The 22,259-nt window shown below is 36.8% G+C and overlaps 1 protein-coding gene, 4 non-coding genes and 3 pseudogenes across 6 annotated transcripts; 1 reads left to right on the top strand and 7 right to left on the bottom strand.

The window, feature by feature from the left end:
- Positions 1-120: 120 nt before the first annotated feature.
- On the bottom strand, positions 121-239 carry LOC112759310 (5S ribosomal RNA). Its single transcript, XR_003180081.1, has one exon. It is a non-coding gene; the product is annotated as a 5S ribosomal RNA (ribosomal RNA).
- A 180-nt stretch (positions 240-419) lies between these two features.
- LOC112759430 (5S ribosomal RNA) lies at positions 420-538 on the bottom strand. The gene has a single exon (XR_003180182.1). It is a non-coding gene; the product is annotated as a 5S ribosomal RNA (ribosomal RNA).
- Positions 539-716: 178 nt separating this feature from the next.
- Positions 717-835, bottom strand: LOC112759588 (5S ribosomal RNA; annotated as a pseudogene).
- Positions 836-1,013: 178 nt separating this feature from the next.
- On the bottom strand, positions 1,014-1,132 carry LOC112759393 (5S ribosomal RNA). The gene has a single exon (XR_003180154.1). It is a non-coding gene; the product is annotated as a 5S ribosomal RNA (ribosomal RNA).
- Positions 1,133-1,312: 180 nt separating this feature from the next.
- On the bottom strand, positions 1,313-1,432 carry LOC112759712 (5S ribosomal RNA; annotated as a pseudogene).
- Positions 1,433-1,610: 178 nt separating this feature from the next.
- LOC112759373 (5S ribosomal RNA) lies at positions 1,611-1,729 on the bottom strand. Its single transcript, XR_003180137.1, has one exon. It is a non-coding gene; the product is annotated as a 5S ribosomal RNA (ribosomal RNA).
- Positions 1,730-1,909: 180 nt separating this feature from the next.
- Positions 1,910-2,028, bottom strand: LOC112759647 (5S ribosomal RNA; annotated as a pseudogene).
- A 7,050-nt stretch (positions 2,029-9,078) lies between these two features.
- On the top strand, positions 9,079-19,956 carry LOC112758136 (uncharacterized). Of its 2 annotated transcripts, XM_072219579.1 has the most exons (10): positions 9,079-9,386; positions 9,522-9,651; positions 12,547-12,610; positions 16,518-17,373; positions 17,481-17,727; positions 17,807-18,010; positions 18,431-18,523; positions 18,614-18,720; positions 18,806-19,195; positions 19,707-19,956. In XM_072219579.1, the coding sequence occupies exons 5-9, from the start codon at positions 17,710-17,712 to the stop codon at positions 18,927-18,929; spliced, it is 546 nt and encodes a 181-aa protein (XP_072075680.1). In that variant the 5' UTR covers positions 9,079-9,386; positions 9,522-9,651; positions 12,547-12,610; positions 16,518-17,373; positions 17,481-17,709; the 3' UTR covers positions 18,930-19,195; positions 19,707-19,956. The 2 variants fall into 2 exon arrangements, with proteins under 2 accessions (XP_072075680.1, XP_072075679.1); XM_072219578.1 differs by lacking the exons at positions 17,807-18,010; positions 18,431-18,523; positions 18,614-18,720; positions 18,806-19,195; positions 19,707-19,956.
- Positions 19,957-22,259: the final 2,303 nt, after the last annotated feature.

Below are 22,259 nucleotides of genomic sequence, written 5' to 3'. Positions count from 1 at the left end.
CGAAGCCCTGAAGGGCCCGTGGGAGCTTGCCGAAAATCAGTTCATTAAGGCTCACTATAGCTAAACTATTCGAGATAACATCGTTTAAAGAACGAGGGTAAGCACGACGTCAAAAAAAAAGAGGTGCAACACGAGGACTTCCATGGAGGTAACCCATCCTAGTACTACTCTCGCCTAAGCACGTTTAACTACGGAGTTCTAGTGGGATCCGGTGCATTAGTGCTGGTATGATCACACCAATTAATGTATGTGCACAAAATTATCATAAGCATGTATCGCTACATAGGGTAAGTCGAGCTGCGAAGCCCTGCGGGCGTCGTAGGACCCTACTGAAAGTCAGGTCATTAAGGCTTGCTTTAGCTAAACTATTCGGGATAGCGACGTTAAATGAACGAGGGTAAGCACGACGTAAAAAAAAAGAGGTGCAACACGAGGACTTCCCAGGAGGTCACCAATCTTAGTACTACTCTCGCCCAGGCACGCTTAACAACGGTGTTCTGATTGGATCCGGTGCATTAGTGCTGGTATGATCGCATCTATTAAAGTATGCGCACACAATTATCATAAAAATGTCTCGCGACGTAGGGTAAGTCGAGCTGCAAAGTCCTGCAGGGCCCGTGGGAGCTTGGCAAAAATCAGTTCATTAAGGCTCACTATAGCTAAACTATTAGAGATAGCATCGTTTAAAGAACGAGGGTAAGCACGACGTAAAAAAAAGGGCACAACACGAAGACTTCCCAAGGGGTCACCCATCCTAGTACTACTCTAGCCCAAGCACGCTTAACTATGGAGTTCTGGTGGAATCCGGTGCATAAGTGCTGGTATGATCACACCTATTAAAGTATGTGCATACAATTATCATAAGCATGTATCGCGACGTAGGGTAAGTCGAGCGGCGAAGCCGCGCAGGGCCCGTGGGAGCTTGCCGAAAATCAGTTCATTAAGGCTCGCTATAGCTAAACTATTAGAGATAGCGTCGTTTAAAGAATGAGGGTAAGCACGACATAAAAAAAAAGGTACAACACGAGGACTTCCCTGGAGGTAACCCATCCTAGTACTACTCTCGCCTAAGCACGTTTAACTACGGAGTTCTGTTGGGATTCGGTGCATTAGTGCTAGTATGATCACACCAATTAATGTATGTCCACACAATTATCATAAGTATGTCTCGCTACATAGGTTAAGTCGAGCTGCGAAGCCCTGCGGGCCTCGTAGGACCCTACCGAAAGTCAGGTCACTAAGGGTCGCTTTAGCTAAACGATTCGGGATAGCGCCGTTAAAAGAACAAGGGTAAGCACGACGTAAAAAAAAAGAGGTGCAACACGAGGACTTCCTAGGAGGTCACCAATCTTAGTACCACCTCTCACCCAAGCACGCTTAACTGCGGCGTTCTGATTGGATCCGGTGCATTAGTGCTGGTATGATCGCATCTATTAAAGTATGTGCACACAATTATCATAAGAATGTCTCGCGACGTAGGGTAAGTCGAACTGCAAAGCCCTGCAGGGCCCGTGGGAGCTTGGCAAAAATCAGTTCATTAAGGCTCACGATAGCTAAACTATTAGAGATAGCAACGTTTAAAGAACGAGGATAAGCACGACGTAAAAAGAAAGGTACAACACGAAGACTTCCCAGGGGGTCACCCATCCTAGTACTACTCTAGCCCAAGCACGCTTAACTACGGAGTTCTGGTGGAATCCGGTGCATAAGTGCTGGTTTGATCACACCTATTAAAGTATGTGCAGACAATTATCGTTAGCATGTATCGCGACGTAGGGTAAGTCGAGCGGCGAAGCCATGCAGAGCCCGTGGGAGCTTGCCGAAAATCAGTTCATTAAGGCTCGCTATAGCTAAACTATTAGAGATAGCGTCTTTCAAAGAACGAGGGTAAGCACGACGTAAAAAAAAAAAGGTACAACACGAGGACTTCCCTGGTGGTAACCCATCCTAGTACTACTCTCGCCTAAGCACGTTTGACTACGGAGTTCTGTTGAGATTCGGTGCATTAGTGCTGGTATGATCACACCAATTAATGTATTTGCACACAATTATCATAAGTATGTATCGCTACATAGGGTAAGTCGAGCTGCGAAGCCCTGCGGGCCTCGTAGGACCCTGCCGAAAGTCAGGTCATTAAGGCTCGGTTTAGTTAAACTATTCGGGATAGCGTTGTTAAAAGAACGAGAGTAAGCACGACGTAAAAAAAAAGAGGTACAACACTGATGAGCGGATAATTTATACGTTTTGTGGCATTGTTTTTAGTATGTTTTTAGTAGGATCTAGTTACTTTTAGGGATGTTTTCATTAGTTTTTATGTTAAATTCACATTTCTGGACTTTACTATGAGTTTGTGTGTTTTTCTGTGATTTCAGGTATTTTCTGGCTGAAATTGAGGGACTTGAGCAAAAATCAGATTCAAAGGTAGAAGAAGGACTTCTGATGCTGTTGGATTCTGACCTCTCTACACTCAAAGTGGATTTTCTAGAGCTACAAAACTCCAAATGGCATGCTCTCAACGGCGTTGGAAAGTAGATATCCAGGGCTTTCCAGCAATATATAATAGTTCATACTTTGCCTGAGTTTAGACGACGCAAAAGGGCGTTGAACGCCAGTTCTATGCTGCAGTCTGGAGTTAAACGCCAGAAACACGTCACAAACTAGAGTTGAACGCCAGAAACACGTTACAAACTGGCGTTCAACTCCAAGAATGACCTCTCCACGTGTAAACTTCAAGCTCAGCCCAAGCACACACCAAGTGGGCCCCGGAAGTGGATTTCTACATCATTTACTTACTTCTGTAAACCCTAGTAACTAGTTTAGTATAAATAAGACTTTTTACTATTGTATTAGACATCTTATGATTTTTAGTTCAACTTTGGATCATATTGATCACGTTTGGGGGCTGGCCATTCGGCCATGCCTGGACCTTATCACTTATGTATTTTCAATGGTAGAGTTTCTACACACCATAGATTAAGGTGTGGAGCTCTGCTGTTCCTCACGAATTAATGCAAAGTACTACTGTTTCTCTATTCAATTAAACTTATTCCGCTTCTAAGATATTCATTCGCAATTCAATATGAATGTGATGAACGTGACAATCATCATCATTCCCATACGAACGCGTGCCTGACAACCACTTCCGTTCCACCTTAGATTGGATGATTATCTCTTGGATCTCTTAATCAGAATCTTCGTGGTATAAGCTAGATTGATGGCGGCATTCATGAGAATCCGAAAAGTCTAAACCTTGTCTGTGGTATTCCGAGTAGGATTCTGTGGTATTCCGAGTGCTGGGCGTAGTGACAGATGCAAAAGGATAGTAAATCCTATTCCAGTATGATCGAGAACCTCCAGATGATTAGCCATGCAGTGACAGCGCATCAGACCATTTTCACAGAGAGGATGAGATGTAGCCATTGACGATGGTGATGCCCTTACATAAAGTTTGCCACGGAAAGGAGTAGGAAGGATTGGATGAAGACAGCAGGAAAGCAGAGGTTCAGAGGAACGAAAGCATCTCTATACACTTATCTGAAATTCTCACCAATGAATTACATAAGTATTTCTATCTTTATTTTCTATTTATTTATTATTACTATTCGAAAACTCCATAACCATTTGATATCCGCCTGACTGAGATTTACAAGATGACCATAGCTTGCTTCATACCAACAATCTCCGTGGGATCGACCCTTACTCACGTAAGGTTTTATTACTTGGACGACCCAGTGCTCTTGCTGGTTAGTTGTGTGAAGTTGTGAAGTTATGTTTGGAGCATGGTATTGTGCACCAGTTATTGGCGCCATGCCAGGGTGAGAACGAACAACAAATTTTACAACCTCAGAGTAACAATTTCGCATACCAAGTTTTTGGCGCCGTTGCCGGGGATTGTTCGAGTTTGGACAACTGACGGTCCATCTTGTTGCTCAAATTAGGTAATTTTCTGTTTGTTTTATTTTTAAAAGTTTTTCAAAAAAAAATTTCTTTCAAAAATTTCTCATCTATTTTCAAAAATTATTCTAAATTTTTAAGAATGAATTCTAGTGTTTCATGAAGCATGTTGAAGCCTGGCTGGCTGTAAAGCCATGTCTAATTCTTTTGGATAGTGGCTTCCAACCATCAGCATAGAGGCAAGTTAATTGGAATATCAGCTGTTGCATGCCTGATTTATATCCTAAAGCTGGCTGGCTATTAAGCCATGCATAACCCTCAGATTGGAGCTTTAGACTAAGAGTACAAGATTCCTGGAATTCATATTAAAAATTTTGGAATCCTTATTTTTCTTTTTCACACTAATTTTCGAAAAAAAATCCAAAAAAATCATAAAATCATAAAAATCAAAAATATTTTGTGTTTCTTGTTTGAGTCTTGAGTCAATTGTAAGTTTGGTGTCAATTGCATCTCCATTTGCACTTTTTTAAAAAAATGCATTCATGCATTGCATTCTTCATGATCTTCAAGTTGTTCTTGATAAACCTTCTTGATTGATCTTCATATTGTCTTGTTTTGTGTTGTATGGTGTTTTTCATATGCATTCTTGAATTCTTAGTGTCTAAGCATTAAGGATTTCTAAGTTTGGTGTCTTGCATGTTTTCTTTGCATCAAAAATTTTTCAAAAATATGTTCTTGGTGTTCATCTTGACATTCAAAGTGTTCTTGGTGTTCACCTTGACATTCATAGTGTTCTTCCATTCATCAGATGTTTTGATAAAAAATTCTCATGCATTGAGTCTTTTTCATGTTTTTCTCTTTCTTCATTAAAAATTCAAAAATAAAAAAAATATCTTTCCCTTTTTCACTCATAAATTTTGAAAATTTGGATTGACTTTTTCAAAAATTTTTAAAATCTAGTTGTTTTTATGAGTCAAATCAAATTTTCAATTTAAAAATCTTATCTTTTTCAAAAATCAAATCTTTTTCATTTCTCTTATTTATTTTTGAAAATTTAAAAAATATTTTTTTCAAAAATCTTTTTCTTAATTTTATATCATATTTTCGAAAATATCATCAACAATTAATGTTTTGATTCAAAAAAATTTCAAGTTTGTTACTTGCTTGTTAAGAAAGATTCAAACTTTAAGTTCTAGAATCATATCTTGTGATTTCTTGTGAATCAAGTCATTAATTGTGATTTTAAAAATCAAATCTTTTTCAAAAATAATTTTAATCATATCTTTTCAGAAATATATTTTTATCTTATCTCTTTCAAAATCATATCTCTTCATATCATATCTTTTTTAAAAATTTGATTTTAAAATATCTTTTCTAACTTCTTATCTTCTTATCTTTTCAAAATTGATTTTCAAATCTTTTTCAACTAACTAATTGACTTTTTGTTTGTTTCTTATCTTTTTCAAAACTACCTAACTAACTCTCTCTCTCTCTAATTTTTGAAAATCTCTTCCCTCTTTTTTCAAAAATTCTTTTTAATTAACTAATTGTTTCAATTTTTAATTTTAATTTGCTTTCATTCCTAATTTTCGAAAATCACTAACCCCTTTTCAAAATTTTATTTTCGAAAATCCTCTTTCTCTCTCATCGCCTTCTATTTATTTATTAATCTACTAACACTTCATCTCACCCAAATTCGAACCCCCTCTTCCATCTGTGTTCGGATTTTCTCTTCTTTCCTTCTTTACATTACATTCTTTTCTTCTTTTACTCACACAGGGGAACCTCTATACCTGGGTAAAAAGGATCCCTATTATTATTATTTTTCTGTTCCCTCTTTTTCATATGAGCAGGAGCAAGGATAAGAACATTCTTGTTGAAGCAGACCCTGAACCTGAAAGGACTCTGAAGAGGAAACTAAGAGAAGCTAAAATACAACAATCCAGAGATAACCTTAAAGAAATTTTCGAACAGGAAGAGGAGATGGCAGCCGAAAATAATAATAATGCAAGGAGGATGCTTGGTGACTTTATTGCACCTAATTCCAATTTACATGGAAGAAGCATCTCCATCCCCACCATTGGAGCAAACAATTTTGAGCTGAAACCTCAATTAGTTTCTCTGATGCAGCAGAACTGCAAGTTCCATGGACTTCCATCTGAAGATCCTTTTCAGTTCTTAACTGAATTTTTGCAGATCTGTGATACTGTTGAGACTAATGGAGTAGATCCTGAAGTCTACAGGCTCATGCTTTTCCCTTTTGCTGTAAGAGACAGAGCTAGAGTGTGGTTGGACTCTCAACCCAAAGATAGCCTGAACTCTTGGGATAAGCTGGTCACGGCTTTCTTAGCCAAGTTCTTTCCTCCTCAAAAGCTGAACAAGCTTAGAGTGGATGTTCAAACCTTCAGATAGAAGGAAGGTGAATCCCTCTACGAAGCTTGGGAGAGATACAAGTAACTAACTAAAAAGTGTCCTTCTGACATGCTTTCAGAATGGACCATCCTGGATATATTCTATGATAGTCTGTCTGAATTAGCTAAGATGTCATTGGATACTTCTGCAGGTGGATCCATTCACCTAAAGAAAATGCCTGCAGAAGCTTAAGAACTCATTGACATGGTTGCTAACAACTAGTTTATGTACACTTCTGAGAGGAATCCTGTGAGTAATGGGACGCCTCAGAAGAAAGGAGTTCTTGAAATTGATACTCTGAATGTCATATTGGCCCAGAATAAAATATTGACTCAGCAAGTCAATATGATTTCTCAGAGTCTGAATGGAATGCAAGCTACATCCAACAGTACTCAAGAGGCATCTTCTGAAGAAGAAGCTTATGATCCTGAAAACCCTGCAATAGCAGAGGTAAATTATATGGGTGAACCTCATGGAAGCACCTATAACCACTCATGGAGAAATCACCCAAATCTCTCATGGAAGGATCAACAAAAGCCTCAACAAGGCTTTAATAATGGTGGAAAAAACAGATTTAACAATAGTAAACCATTTCCATCATCCATTCAACAACAGACAGAGAACTCTGAGCAAAATACCTCTAATTTAGCAAACTTAGTCTCTGATCTATCTAAGGCCACTGTAAGTTTCATGAATGAAACAAGGTCCTCCATTAGAAATTTGGAAGCACAAGTGGGCCAGCTGAGTAAAAAGATCACTGATACCCCTCCTAGTACCCTCCCAAGCAATACAGAAGAAATTCCAAAAGGAGAGTGCAAGGCCATTGATATAACCATCATGGCCGAACCTACAGGAGAGGAAAAGGACGTGAATCCCAATGAGGAAGACCTCCTGGGACGTCCAGTGATCAATAAGGAGTTCCCCTCTGAGGAACCAAAGGAATCTGAGGCTCATCTAGGGACCATAGAGATTCCATTGAACCTCCTTATGCCCTTCATGAGTTCTAATAAGTATTCTTCTTCTGAAGAGAATGAGGATGTCACTGAAGAACAAGTTGCCAAGTTCCTTGGTGCAATCATGAAGCTGAATGCCAATTTATTTGGTAATGAGACTTGGGGAGATGAACCTCCTCTGTTCACCAATGAACTAAATGCATTGGATCAACTGAGATTGCCTCAGAAGAAACAGGATCCTGGAAAGTTCCTAATACCTTGTACCATAGGCACCATGACCTTTGAGAAGGCTCTATGTGATCTTGGGTCAGGAATAAACCTCATGCCACTCTCTGTAATAGAGAAACTGGGAATCTTTGAGGTACAAACTGCTAAAATCTCATTAGAGATGGCAGACAATTTCAGAAAACAGGCTTATGGACAAGTAGAGGACATATTAGTAAAGGTTAAAGGCCTTTACATCCCTACTGATTTCATAATCCTAGATACTGGGAAGGATGAGGATGAATCCATCATCCTTGGAAGACCCTTCCTAGCCACAGCAAGAGCTGTGATTAATGTTAACAGAGGTGAACTAGTCCTTCAATTGAATGAGGACTCCCTTGAGTTTAAAACTCAAGGACATCCTTCTGTAAACATGGAAAAGAGGCACAGTAAGCTTCTCTCAAAACAGAGTCAACCAGAGCCCCCACAGTCAAACTCTAAGTTTAGTGTTGGGAGGCCACAACCAAACTCTAAGTTTGGTGTTGAACTCCCATATCCAAACTCTAAGTTTGGTGTTGGGAAGTCTCAACAATGCTCTGAACATCTGTGAGGCTCCATGAGAGCCCACTGTCAAGCTATTGACATTAAAGAAGTGCTTGTTGGGAGGCAACCCAATTTTTATTTATCTAATTTTAATTTATTTTTATTGTTATTTCATATTTTATTAGGTTCATGATCATGTGAAGTCACAAAATAAATATAAAAATTGAAAACGAAATCAAAAACAGCAGAAGAAAAATCACACCCTGGAGGAGGATCTTACTGGCGTTTAAACGCCAGTAAGGAGCATCTGGCTGGCGTTCAATGCCAGAACAGAGCATGGATCTGGCGTTGAACGCCAGAAACAAGCAGCATCCTGGTGTTCAGACGCCAGAAATGCACACTGAGGAAGAGCTGGCGCTGAACGCCAGAAACAAGCATCTGGCTGGCGTTCAACGCCAGAAACATGCTGCATCTGGGCGCTGAACGCCCAGAACAAGCATCAGTTCGGCGTTTAAACGCCAAAATTGCATGCAAAGGTATTTTACATGCCTAATTGGTGCAGGAATGCAATTCCTTGACACCTCAGGATCCGTGGACCCCACAAGATCCCCACATACATCCACTCACCTTACCTCCCACTACAAGAAAAATACCCATTCAGCCACACTTTTTTTAAACTACATTTGAAAAGTAGGAATAGGCTACGCTTTTCTCCATGTTTCCTTTTTGTGGGAGAATAGGAATCACATTTGTGGCATCACTTGAAAAGCGATGCCTTAGATATTATAAAGATCACTTATAAAGCGTAGCCTTAACTTAAGAGTTATGGGTTCACTTTTTACACCAAAGAAAACACTTTTAAAGTGTAGCCTATTTATCATATTTCAGGTGCATTTTAAAAGTGTTGCCTAATGTATTTCAAGTCAAATATGTCAACACTTAGTAAATTTTTTTCACAATATTTCACCAAATATATATACAAGCACGCGTACAGTAGACACTTAGGCAAATAAAAACAAAATAACACACTTAGGCAAATAAAAACAAAAATAACATGGCCATAGACACTTAGGCAAATAAAAACAAAATAATTAACATGGCCACTGAACTCGCGATCCCTAGCTAGCTAATCACACTCCCTTCATCGCCCCCAAATTAGAGAAGACCACTGACGGCGTCAACCCTCACGGCGTCACCGCTCACGGCGTCACCGCTCACGGCGTCAACATCTCCACCACTCACTCATCTTCATCACTCACCTCTCACCACGCCGCCACTCGTTTTCATCACCGGTTCTCGTCGCTGCGCGCTGACATCAGGAAGATCGACTGTGCGCTCGACTAAAAGCTTCTCTTTATTCGCTCACCGTCGTGAAGAAAGGTATGTATCACCTTCATTTGGTTTCTAAAATCTGAGAGGGTAGGGTTCTGATTTTTGGGTTGCAATTTGGGGGTTTGGTACATTTTCCTTTGAATTCGTGAATTGATGAACATGCATGCTAATCTTGCGGCGCAGGAGAACTCAGAATTTGCTGGTTTCATTCCGTTATTGCTGCGGCGCAGCAGAACTCGTGAATTTGGGATTGTTGCGGCGCAGGATATCGAACTCGTGAATTTGGGATTGGGGTTTCATTCCGTTTACGCAGGTACTGTATAGGCTAAAGAAAAATAGCAAACATTTTTGCACCCCAATTTGATGAAGAACGAATGATTGTAGGATCAATTTGTGGTCAAATGCTATAAATTAGTAGTAATCCATGAAAGAGTTCCCAAACTGTGAAATACACTTGTGAAAGTTGATTATATGTCTTAATTCTGGGTTTGATTCTCATAATTGTCTTTCGCTTGTTGCTTATCGTTCTCTACTCTTATAGAATTCTGCTCCACATTGATGAAACAAAAATGTTTTCCTAGTTCAAAAGTTTCCTGCGCAATCAGTGTTAGTGTTTCGTATTTTTAACACACGATTTCTTAGTATATTTTGTGTTCATTGCTTCTTGATCGAAGTACATTTCATGACTTGGCGATTGCCATTGAGGGAAAAATTGCTTCCCTGGTTCAAATTTTTTTTGTGCAATCAGTATTAGTGTTATGTTCTTAACACGGGTTTTCTTATTATTAAATACGTCCAATTTGTGTGGAACTCTTGCTTGATTGAAGTGCATTTGATGACTTGGTGACTTGCTTTAGTTGAACTCTGGAAAAGTTATCGCTGTTGGCCCCGGTCTTCGTGGCAAGGACGGGAACCTAAACCTCTTGGTTCAGTTATTATTGTCTATTATGAATGGATTTTGAGTGAAAAGCTTTGTTGTATATGATGATTGATGAAGAAGCTTCCCTTTCCATCCACAATTACTTGTTCTATTAGGAATACACAAGCTCAATTACATTCCAGCATTTCCTTTTTATTTTTTCCCTCTGATTTCTCCAATTCAAATCAATTTGCACTTTTTAAAACTTGAATAATTAAAATCCTGTGTGTAGAGCAGTGTCAAAATTCGGAAATAGATTTTATATATAATAGATTTTGATATGTCAAAGTAGTGGAGTTAGCTGTGTTAGCTTTTTGGGAAGTTTGAAGTTAGAGCCGTAATGGCACTTAAAAGGCATATCTAGTTCTAAAAGACATGCAAACTTTTAACTAATTAAAAGGAAACTGTGATTTTTTAGAGATCTATTGTCATAAAAATAAAATTTGAGTTTCGTAATTTAATTGATTTGTAGTGTTTTCTGGGGTTTTGGTTGGACAACGACATTTTTTCTATTGATTCTATACTATTATGTTGAGTTTCTTGTAAAAGATGAATTCATCTTTTTTATTGAGTTGTTCAAGAGTTGCATCATTTTAGGATCTCAAATAAGTTTTTACAGGCGTAAAATGTTGATGTTAACTTGTCTCTTCTCTCAATAATAGTGAGTATAGTAAAGATAAATAATTGTGACGGCAGTTTTTTTTTTTATATAACAATTTCGTCGGTTTTTGTTGTGTAATTAAGTCTGACGATTGCTCTTGAAAAAAATATTGTTTTAGCTCTCTCTTTATTTGGAATATTTTGCGTTCTGAATTTTTTTCTTAAAAAAATGGTTTTTGTTTAGAAGTGTGGTTATAAGATAGTTGATATTAAAATTGATTCTATGAATACTTTCTTGTTGCTTTAATTTGATTCCTAACAACTGTCTTGTGTTGATAGTAATTTACTTGAAAATTAGAAAATTATTGTGTCTTAATTGAGAAGTTCAATTTAATCTTATTCAAAGAGAAGTTAAATGTTGTAGCTAATTTGTTAACTTAAAAATGATCTAAAAATTATAAATAGAGAGGAGGGAGACAAGAAGTGAGAATATAGAATGATTAGGGGAGCTAATGAGAACTATGGGCTCTTATCCCTGAAGGTGGACCCTCACAGATAAAGCACCCACTTATTTCCTCTGCAATTGGTTGTCTTCTCAGTATCATAACATCAACTTACTATATAGATAAGATAAGAAAATAGTTTTTAGTTTGATTGAGATTGTTCAATATTCCAAGCAAACTGAATATACTCTTTAATAAGAAATTTGAAGCGTAGCAGTGAGCAGTGAAATCTAAACTGAAATCACAGATATTGATATTGTTAGGGATAAGTACTAACTTGCCTTGTTTTGAGGGCATCAGTGGCACAGATCAATAATAAAAAAGCCGCCTCAGAGAAATCTCATGAATTTTGGTCCCTTTTAAGTGGTAGTTTTGTTTGTTTATTACTTTTGAGAATAACTTTGATTAGAAAACATAATAGTAGTAAGTAGTAACAGAGCAGAGCAACACATGGAGGCAAAATTTTGGTAGCATTTATTAAGGTAATGGTAATAATGTGTTAATATATCAGTCTTCACGTTATTATCATACTCTATCACTTGATAATAATTCACATCACTCACTGTCTCACTCTGCCCACCTCCATCTATTTTCATAACTTTACTTTTATTTTTTAAAGTTAAAACTTCCAAGGTTATATTATATCACAGGATCTGCTCCGCAACAACTTCAAATCCGTGACTTATTGAGATTTATGATAATATTTTTATTCTTAATTATAAGTTGTTTAATAGTCAAACTGGTCCATGTGAAAAGATTTACGTTAAAGCATCCTGATTCTTTTCACTATTCTCTAAATGTATTTCATTGTCTGCTGCTGCATGGATGACCCATGTGGTTTGCATGAATGGCTGCCAAGTTCATGGCTTACTAGTTACCAGGATAATATTTTGATTAGCTCATGACTTACCATTAAATCGTCTCACTTCTACTGACCTGAATTGAGTTTTGAGAAGCAATATTGCTTCTTTTTATTTTTAGTTACTCAGTTACTCATGCTTTGGATTTGAATTTTGGGCTGTTATCAGATTGCTTTTATTTTCCAAATAAGTTACCGACCTGAATTGAGTTTTTTTATTTTTTTCCCCTTACATTTTAATTATATCAGTTTAGAATTTATGAAAATAAATCAAGAGTAAATAATATCATAGTCTAATCTCTTAGAATTTTACTTGGTAACAAATAGATTGAAGTTTTTGGTTAAAGCTCCCAAGTGGATTTTGTCAAAACATTGATCGTGTCATGGCAAGGTACAATGCATACTTTTTTTTTTCACTTTATTATTATGCTATTAATTCATGTGTAGCTCCACTTTGATTGCTTTATTAGTTATGAAGTTGCAATTTAACTTATTATTTATGTACTATAAATTCTTTGTTTTCCTTAATTTGTTTTGCTTCAGCGAGTTTCTAGTAAAATATTTAGAGAATTACTTCTAAAGATTAGGAACTATTTCCTAACCTAACTACAAGGCTATGAAGTCCGTCTCATAGCCCATGCCCCTTATATTTCATAACACCCTTCCTCCTCTACTCTTGTTATCTTCACTTTGCGACCCCTTATAATTTTTTCTCCAAAAAAATTTAATAATTATTGATTAGGTTTTGTGATATGCCGAAGGATTGGATGGATCTACCGAGGTATAGCGAAGAGTATATCAATGGTGTTATTAGTTTCTTAGAGTTTGCATACTCTGAGGGAGAGCCGGACGGATAACAAATTCAATGTCCTTGTAAGAGGTGTTGTAACATTGAGTGGTATAGAAGAGATGTGGTATTTGACCATTTAGTAGCCGACGGATTTGTTAAGGGATATAGAACATGGATTAATCACGGGGAATGGACAATCCCGATGGTGGTTGATGATGACACGGATGATGAAGGTGCACGCGATGACATCGAAGGACTGCTTAATGATGCATTTGGAGATCATGCTGAGGGTGTTACTGTAGGTCCAAATGAAGAGGCTAAAAAGTTTTATAATTTAATAGATGGGGCAAGTCAAGAGTTATACCCGCCTTCAAGAAATTTTCAACATTTTCTTTTACCATCCGCCTGTACTTGTTAAAGTGTTTTCACGGTTGGAGCAATGCCTCCTTCACTTCCCTTCTTGAGCTATTGAAAGAGGCAATGCCTAAAATTAACATACCTCCATCTTTCCATAAGACGAAGGCTATGATAAGAGATTTAGGTCTGGATTATAAAAAATTGATGCTTGTCCTAATGATTGCCTCCTGTATAGGAAAGAACTAAAGGATGAAACACAATGTCGTGTATGTGGTACATCTCGATATACTGAAAATTCTAGTGATAATAGCGAGAACTAACCTCACAATAAAGGTCGTCCTATTCCTGCAAAGACTCTGAGATACTTTCCTATAATTCCAAGACTTCAGCGATTATTTATGTGCTCAAAAACGGCAGCTAGTCTGAGGTGGCATGATGAGGAGCGCGTTAAAGATGGGACGTTAAAGCATCCTGCTGATGGACTGGCATGGAAGAACTTTGATGAAATGAATGAAGATTTTGCAAAAGAATCACGCAATATTAGACTAGGCTTGTCAAGTGATGGGTTCAACCCATTTCGTAGCATGAATATTTCATGGAGCACGTGGCCCGTAATGCTGATGGTATACAACTTGCCTCCGTGGATGTGCATGAAACCTGAATATTGTATGCTTTCTTTGCTTATTCCTGGGCCACAATCACCTGGCAAAGATATTGACGTGTATCTACAACCATTGATGGAAGACTTGAAGTTGTTTTGGGAAATAGGGGTGGAAACTTATGATGCATCAAAGAATGAGACCTTTCAAATGCGGGCAGCTCTTTTGTGGACAATTAATGATTTTCCTGTGTATGCTATGTTGTCTGGGTGGAGTACAAAGGGAAAATTGGCTTACCCTTGTTGCAACAAAAATACATCTTCTCTACAACTAAAACATAGTCGGAAGACAGTTTATATGGACCATCGTGTCCTTTTACCCATGGATCATCCATGGAGAACCAATACAAGGTCTTTTAATGGGAAGCAAGAATTAAGACCCCCTCCACCTGTTATAGAAGGAACGGAAATTTTTGAGATGCTACAAAATGTTGAGAATGTTTTCGGGAAGAAGCAAAGTACATCAAATAGTTTCCCATGGAATTGGATAAAAAGATCAATTTTCTTTGAATTGCCTTACTGGCACAAGAACCTGCTGCGTCACAACTTAGATGTCATGCACATAGAGAAGAACATACTTGACAGTATAATTGGAACTCTTTTGGATATCCCAGGCAAGACAAAGGATCATCTGAATGCTCGAAGTTTGGGGATCTGGAAAAATCTTCAACCAAAGGAGGTGAATAATGGCAAGAGAACAAAGTTGGCAAAGGCATGCTTTTCTATGACTGCTGCAGAGAAGTCAATTTTTGTGGTGTTTTGAAGACAACAAAGCTACCTGATGGTAGTGCTTCGAATATATCACGGTGTGTACATCTAGAAGAAAGAAAAATTTCTGGGTATAAGACCCACGATGCTCATTTTTTGCTACACTACTTACTACCAATACTGATTAAAAGCATCCTTCCTGATCACGTGGCCATTCCGTTGATTCGACTAAGTTCCTTTTTTCATCGCATATGCAAAAAGTTAATAACACTGGAAGAGATAGATCGACTAGAGTTAGAGATTGTGGAAACATTATGCCACCTTGAGAGGATCTTTCCCCCTAGTTTTTTTGACATAATGGTTCATCTTCCTATTCATTTAGCAAATGAGGTGAGATTGGGTGGTCCGGTGCAGTTTCGTTGGATGTATCCTCCAGAAAGGTACATGTGTACATTAAAGTCGTATGTACGCAACAAAAGTCGCCCCGAAGGTTCTATTGCAGAGGCATATCTGGCTGAAGAGTGCTTAACTTTCTGCTCAAGATACTTGCATGGAGGTGTGCGAACAAGACTTAATAAGCGACCTCGGAATGATGATGATCCTAATGACGACGAAGTTTTTCCTTCAAAGTTGTTTTCTAACAAAGGTCGTTCGTTAGGCGTGGGAAATGGAGAACCAATTAATCTCGATGACATATCAAGTGCTCAAGCCCATGTATATGTATTATACAATTGTGAAGAAGTCGCAGATTATGTTAGGTAACTTAATATAACTTATGTTTATTCACTAAATCAAGTGCATTTAGATTTTTTCCGATCAAACATAACTATTATTAACTACAGAGAGCATGAGGATGAGGTTAACAATCAGCGGGGAACAAAATGGAGAAAAGCAAAAGTTCACAGTAGAACCTTCTCGCAGTGGTTTGAAACTCGGGCGAGAGATCCAGATGTGCCTGTTTGGCTAAAAGAATTATCTCGAGGTCCAAGCTCTATTGCAAGAAGATTTTCTGGATATATAACTAATGGATATAGGTTTCACACTGTGGAGTGTGAGGCAAGGAGAAAAACACAAAATAGTGGTGTCACATTAACTGCTTTAACTTCAAGCTTTGCAAGTGCTAAAGATAAAAGTCCAATTCAAGACACTGTAGCTTATTATGGCAGGTTATTTGAGATAGTAGAGTTAGATTATTTTGGGCGTTTTAAGGTTGTATTGTTTCGGTGTGAGTGGTATGATGCTGGGAGAGACAAATATGGTCTTACATTTGTTCACTTCAATAAGAAATGCTACCAGAATGAACCTTTCATACTAGCATCTCAAGCACATCAGTGTTTTTATGTGCAAGATCCATATGAACATAACAAACATTATATTATGAAAACTATCCCAAGAGACTTATTTAAAACAAATGACGAATCTGAGTCTGAGGCCAGTCAAACCTTCTATAGTGAACAACACGAGCATATAACAAGTCCTGCCATACCAGCTGATGATGGTGAACTTATTCTGGAGAGGAATGATCTACGACCTACAGTTATTGAAACGGTTCCCCAAGTGACTTCTGCCCAAGAATATGAGGCAGATTTCATTGGAGATTCTGATTCTGATGGGTCAGCCTAAGCAATTTATTGCTTAATATGTACATATGTATAACTAAGTTTTCTTCACCTTTTTATTTGTAAGTCATATTGTTGTTTTAATTTCTCATTTTGTTAGTGTTTCTTATAGGATATGTCACTTTATTGCTTATATTAACTCGAGTTAACTAATTTATTTGTGTAGGAATAAAGAATTTATTGATCTTAAAGCAACATCAAGTAAGAATCTGCTTCGACAATTTGAGGCCAAGAGACAAAGGATTGTAAATGAACGCAAGCAATATGTGATGCAAGGTGCAGCACGTAATGACAAGGAGGAAACTATGCCAAGGTTGGATGTAGTCAAAAGTCAAAAAGAGTTGAGTGCAACCAAAGGAGTGAAGAAGTGTACGTCAAAGAAGCTGGATTTTACTCATTTACAAAGCACACTCAGCACAATCAACAAAAGGATGAATTTCACGCCTGAAACCCTGGAAGTACAGCCAAGCATTCCTGCGCAACAGCCAGAAAATAAAAAAGAAAGAATCACTTGACTGTGGCTATGGCTGAGAAAAAGAAGCATGAAGTACAACATGAACCGTTAACACAAGGCTTGAACAATTCTAAGCTTACAAAGGTGGGTGCAGATGAACTTAAAAGGAAGCTCGATGCAATTCGTAATATGAATAATAGCATGCCAACAACTGTAAGCCAAGATCGGAGTTGTGCAAATTCTACTCAGCCCACAATCAACCAAAGGCAGCAGCAGATTATTCAAGTCACACATGGTAGAACTCAAAAAAGGCAACATGACACTACTTTGCTGAGTTCAAACACTACCCCACAAGCTGAAGATTTAATGTCGGAGCAAGATGGATCAAGAAAGGAAAAGAGCAAGCAAAGGGTAAAGGCTACAACTATTGATGAATTTTTAAAAGAAAATGGGATAGATGTAGAAATTGACGGACTAAGCTCTGAACTAAGTGATGATGTGGGAGATAGCTTTCCATATGATGAAAATTATTATTCACATGTGATGGAGGACATTGATGATGACGAAGGTAATTTATTTCTATCATTTTTTATATTTTTTTGTAAATCATAATGCTTAATTTTTCAATTGGCATCATAATTACTCCCTAATTTCCCCCCTACTGCATGAAACTAGGAGAGCCAAAGAAGAAGAAAACTCGGGGAAAAACAACTTGCAAAGAGATTTATGCAAGAACTATGGAACAGCGGGAAGAAGTTATTTTTGATATTGGATAGCCAGTAGGACCAACCAATCAAAGTGTGTCTAATTTAACTAGTTTCGTAGGAACAATTGGGAGAAATAAAAGATTTGTGAGTCTTTGTACACTAGCTGGCATGTTGTAACTCCTAAAGCTAAGAAATTCATGTGGAAATATGTTAATGTAAGACTCTTCTATTATTATTAAATGTTGATTATTTTAAATATAGCAAGGTGCGTATAACACTGTTGATATCATGCAGACCAAGTTTATCCTCCCAGACAGTGGAGAAAAGTGGGTGATCCAAGCAATTCGGGATGCTTGGAAGCGGTTCAAGGGAAAGATTAAGCAGAAGCACTTTGTTCCCTTTGATACCATCGAAGATATGGTGAAAAATCGACCGACACAAGTTCCAGAAAGTCAATTCATAAAATTGATCTATTATTGGAGTCATCCTACAATCCAGGTAAAATAGTTGGTACTTTAATTGCAAATATATTATTGTTTGTTAAGACATAAGCAAAATAATGAAATTTCAATTGATAATGTTGGAATCTGTCCTCTCTCATGCTGTACAAACACATATCCATTCTGATGTAGGTTCTTGAACTGAATTGAATTTTTTTAGGATATATTGCTGCCAGTTCAATTCTGAACTTCTGAATTTCTGTATTTACATTTCTATTTTTGGCTACTTTGTTTGCTGTAATTTAAGTTGCTGCAATTCTATTTTCTATAGTTCTGTTTTGTGCAATTTTGTTTTCTGCAATTCTATTCTGTGCAATTATACCTGCTACTATTCTGGTTGCTGTAATTTTGTTTGCCGAAGCAAAATTTAATTATATTGTTCTCTGTTTCTATATGCTAACCTTTTATTCAATTATAGTCAATAAGTGAAAAAAATAAGAAACATAAAGAACAGCAAAAGTTTCCACATCGCATGGGGCCAATCAATTTCGGAAGAGTACGAGTGGCTCTGGTATACTTATTTCATATTTGTGCTGGGATTTGTTTAGTTAATTTTAGTTATGTTGTTATAGACTTACTTATTTAAGGCTTTATTTTATAGCGCGCGACAAAGGAAACAAATGAGGAACCAAAAAGGTTTGAAATGTTCCTTGCTACTCGAACAAGTCGGAAAAGGAAGAAGTTGATCAGGAAACACAAGATGCAATTGTATGAGAATTCATTGAATTACTAATGATTATAAATCAAATTTAGGATACGGTAACTAATTCTATGTCAAATGTTTTTTAATTAGGATGAATTCCAAAATCGGCAAGCTGCTGGTGAAACAGATGAGGAAGCTTTTGAGTCTTTATTTGGAAAAGAACAACCAGGTCGGGTTAGGTGCTATGGAAGATCTATTACACGACGTGACTTAAAAAAGCATGCAGAAATTTCTGAACTCAAGCAACAACACCAGGAGGAAGTCACATCTTTGAAGGCTGAACTTGGAGACATGAAGGCCAAACAGCAGCACCAAGAGGCTGACCTTCATGGATTGCGAAACATGATTAAGTTACTAGTTCAGCGATCTGAACCTGGAATGAGGCCGGAAGAAATTGAAGCCTTGTTACAAGATGCTCAACACTCTCCAATTGATGCAAATAGCGCTCATGGATCAACACATATTCCAAACATAAATATGGTATGACCAGTTTTTTTCTTATTCCCTAATATTTGTTTACATATTGTTAATTGTTAATTAGGATTTTGAGTTTAAAATTTTTATTTGTTAGAACTTAGGAGGATGCCATATTTTTTAATTTGAACTGAAATTGAAGAAGATGGAAGCTGTGATTGGTTTTTTTGGTTTTGTTTTTCATTATGTAATTTAATATTATTGTTATCAGGGTGAAAGCTGTAATTTTTCTGGTTTTTCTGATTTTTCTGGTTTTGGTTTTCTGATTTTTCTGATTTTAGTTCCCATTTAGTATGAAGTTGTGTTAGTCCATTTTTTAGTTGTCCTTTATGGTGATTTATAGTATCCCCCTGAATGTGATTGTTATTTTAAAGCAAAAGACTTTGGTGATATGAAAATTAGAGTAGTTTCAATTATCTTATGCCTTTCGGATATTGTATGTGTTATTAATCTGTTAACTACTTTTTTCTTCTTGTACTTTTTCAAATTATAATTATTTTTCTATATAATTATGCAGGATAATTCTGAAGATGTGAATGAAGATTGAGATGCTTATCATGATGGTTTATTGACAAAGGTGGAAACTGAAAGATGTATGGTTGATGATGATGTCTTTTATTAGAAGCTAAGATACATTTATATGATATAATATTTGATTTTTCTTAGTTTATTAGTAGTAAACTCTAAGTGCATTATATGAGTATACTTATTTTAGTTTGAGATGTATGAATGCTCAAAATTATGATCATTCCAATATTTTTGGTTCATTGTATACTTATATTTTGTTTCAGTATAATTTTTATTGTTTAAAGATTATTGTAAGGTATTATTATATATGTATACATTTTTATTTTATAATAATTAACTAATTTAATTAACATACAGGATTATATATATAATTATATTCTCAAATATTAGAGTTTAGATAAAAAAATTGTTAGAAATTTCTGTTTATATATATATATATATATATAAACAGAAATTTTAAAAAAAAATGAGGGACAAAGGCTACACTTATATAGAGTAGCTATAGGTATACTATTTGCTACTTTTATAAAGTGATGCAGTAGCTCTGAAAAGTGTAGCCTATTCTTTAGTATTATGGTAACCATTAGTGCTGAAAAGCGTAGCCTTAGGTCATGAACAGCATCACTTAAAAAGCGTACCCTATTCTCAAAGGCGAGAAGCGTAGCCTTTGCTACAGAAAAAGCGTAGCCTTTTCCTAAGGCATCATTTTTTTTTTTGGTTTTGGCTACACTTTTCAAGTGTACTTGAATGGGTGTTTTTCTTGTAGTGTCCTCATAATCCTATATCACCCATTCCAAGACCCTTCACCACTCACATCCATTACTCCCCTAAAACCATCATACAAACCACCTACACCCACCTACTCAAATTCAAACCATCAACTCACCTCCATATCTTCTTCTTCTTTTACTATTCTTTCTTCTTTTGCTCGAGGGCGAGCAATATTCTAAGTTTGGTGTGGTAAAGCATAGCTTTTTTGTTTTTCCATAACCATTGATGGCACCTAAGGCAGAAAAACCTCTAGAAAGAGAAAAGAGAAGACAAAAGCTTCCATCAAGGGTCTATAGCTCAGTGTAAACATTTGACTGCAAATCAAGAGATCCTGAGATATCTCAGGGGATACATTTCCTCCACACAATTATTGGAGCAACAAGGGTGGAACATCAAGAGCATCCATCATCCTTCATGAAATTAGAGAAGATCAAAGAGCAATGAGGGAGGAGCAACAAAGACAAGGAAGAGACATAGAAGAGCTCAAGGACATCATGGTTCTTCAAGGAGAAAACACCACCATCACTAAGGTGGACTCATTCCTTGTTCTTAATTTTCTGTTTTTCATTTTCTTATGTTAAATGTTTATCTATGTTTGTGTCTTTATTACATGATCATTAGTGTCTAAGTGTCTATGCTTAAAGTAGTGAATATGAATCCATCACCTCTCTTAAATGGAAAAATGTTTTAATTACAAAAGAACAAGAAGTACATGAGTTTTGAATTTATCCTTGAACTTAGTTTAATTATTTGATGTGGAGACAATACTTTTTGTTTTCTGAATGAATGCTTGAACAGTGCATATGTCTTTTGAAGTTGGTGTTTTAGAATGTTAAATATGTTGGCTCTTGAAAGAATGATGAACAGGAGAGATGTTATTTGATAATCTGAAAATAATAAAAATGATTCTTGAAGCAAGAAAAAGCAGTGAATACAAAGCTTGCAGAAAAAAAAAGAAAGAAAAAAATGGCAAAAAAAAAATAAAAAAGAGAAAAAGCAAGCAAAAAAAGCCAAAAGCTCTTAAACCAAAAGGCAAGAGGAAAAAGCCAATAACCCTTAAAACCAAAAGGCAGGGTAAATAAAAAAGGATCCAAGGCTTTGAGCATCAGTGGATAGGAGGGCCTAAAAGGAATAAAATCCTGGCCTAAGCGGCTAAACCAAGCTGTCCTAACCATGTGCTTATGGCGTGAAGGTGTCAAGTGAAAACTTGAGACTGAGCGGTTAAGTCAAGGTCCAAAGCAAAAGAAGAGTGTGCTTAAGAACCCTGGACACCTCTAATTTGGGACTTTAGCAAAGCTGAGTCACAATCTGAAAAGGTTCACCCAATTATGTGTCTGTGGCATTTATGTATCCGGAGGTAATACTAGAAAACAAAGTGCTAGGGCACGGCCAAGACTCATAAAGTACTGTGTTCAAGAATCAACATACTGAACTAAGGAGAATCAATAACACTATCTGAACTCTGAGTTCCTATAGATGCCAATTATTCTGAACCTCAATGGATAAAGTGAGATGCCAAAACTATTCAAGAGGCAAAAGCTACAAGTCTCGCTCATCTGATTGGAGCTATGTTTCATTGATATTTTGGAATTTATAGTATATTCTCTTCTTTTTATCCTATTTGATTTTCAGTTGCTTGGGGACAAGCAACAATTTAAGTTTGTATTGTGATGAGCGGATAATTTATACGCTTTTTTGCATGTGGGTTTTTATATGTTTTTAGTAGGATCTATTATTTTAAGGTATTGTGTTTCAATTAGTTCTATGTTAA

The sequence above is a fragment of the Arachis hypogaea genome, chromosome 16 (assembly GCF_003086295.3).
Source record: "Arachis hypogaea cultivar Tifrunner chromosome 16, arahy.Tifrunner.gnm2.J5K5, whole genome shotgun sequence".
NCBI classification, from domain to species: domain Eukaryota; kingdom Viridiplantae; phylum Streptophyta; class Magnoliopsida; order Fabales; family Fabaceae; genus Arachis; species Arachis hypogaea.
This window is presented reverse-complemented; position numbering and strand designations above follow the sequence as displayed.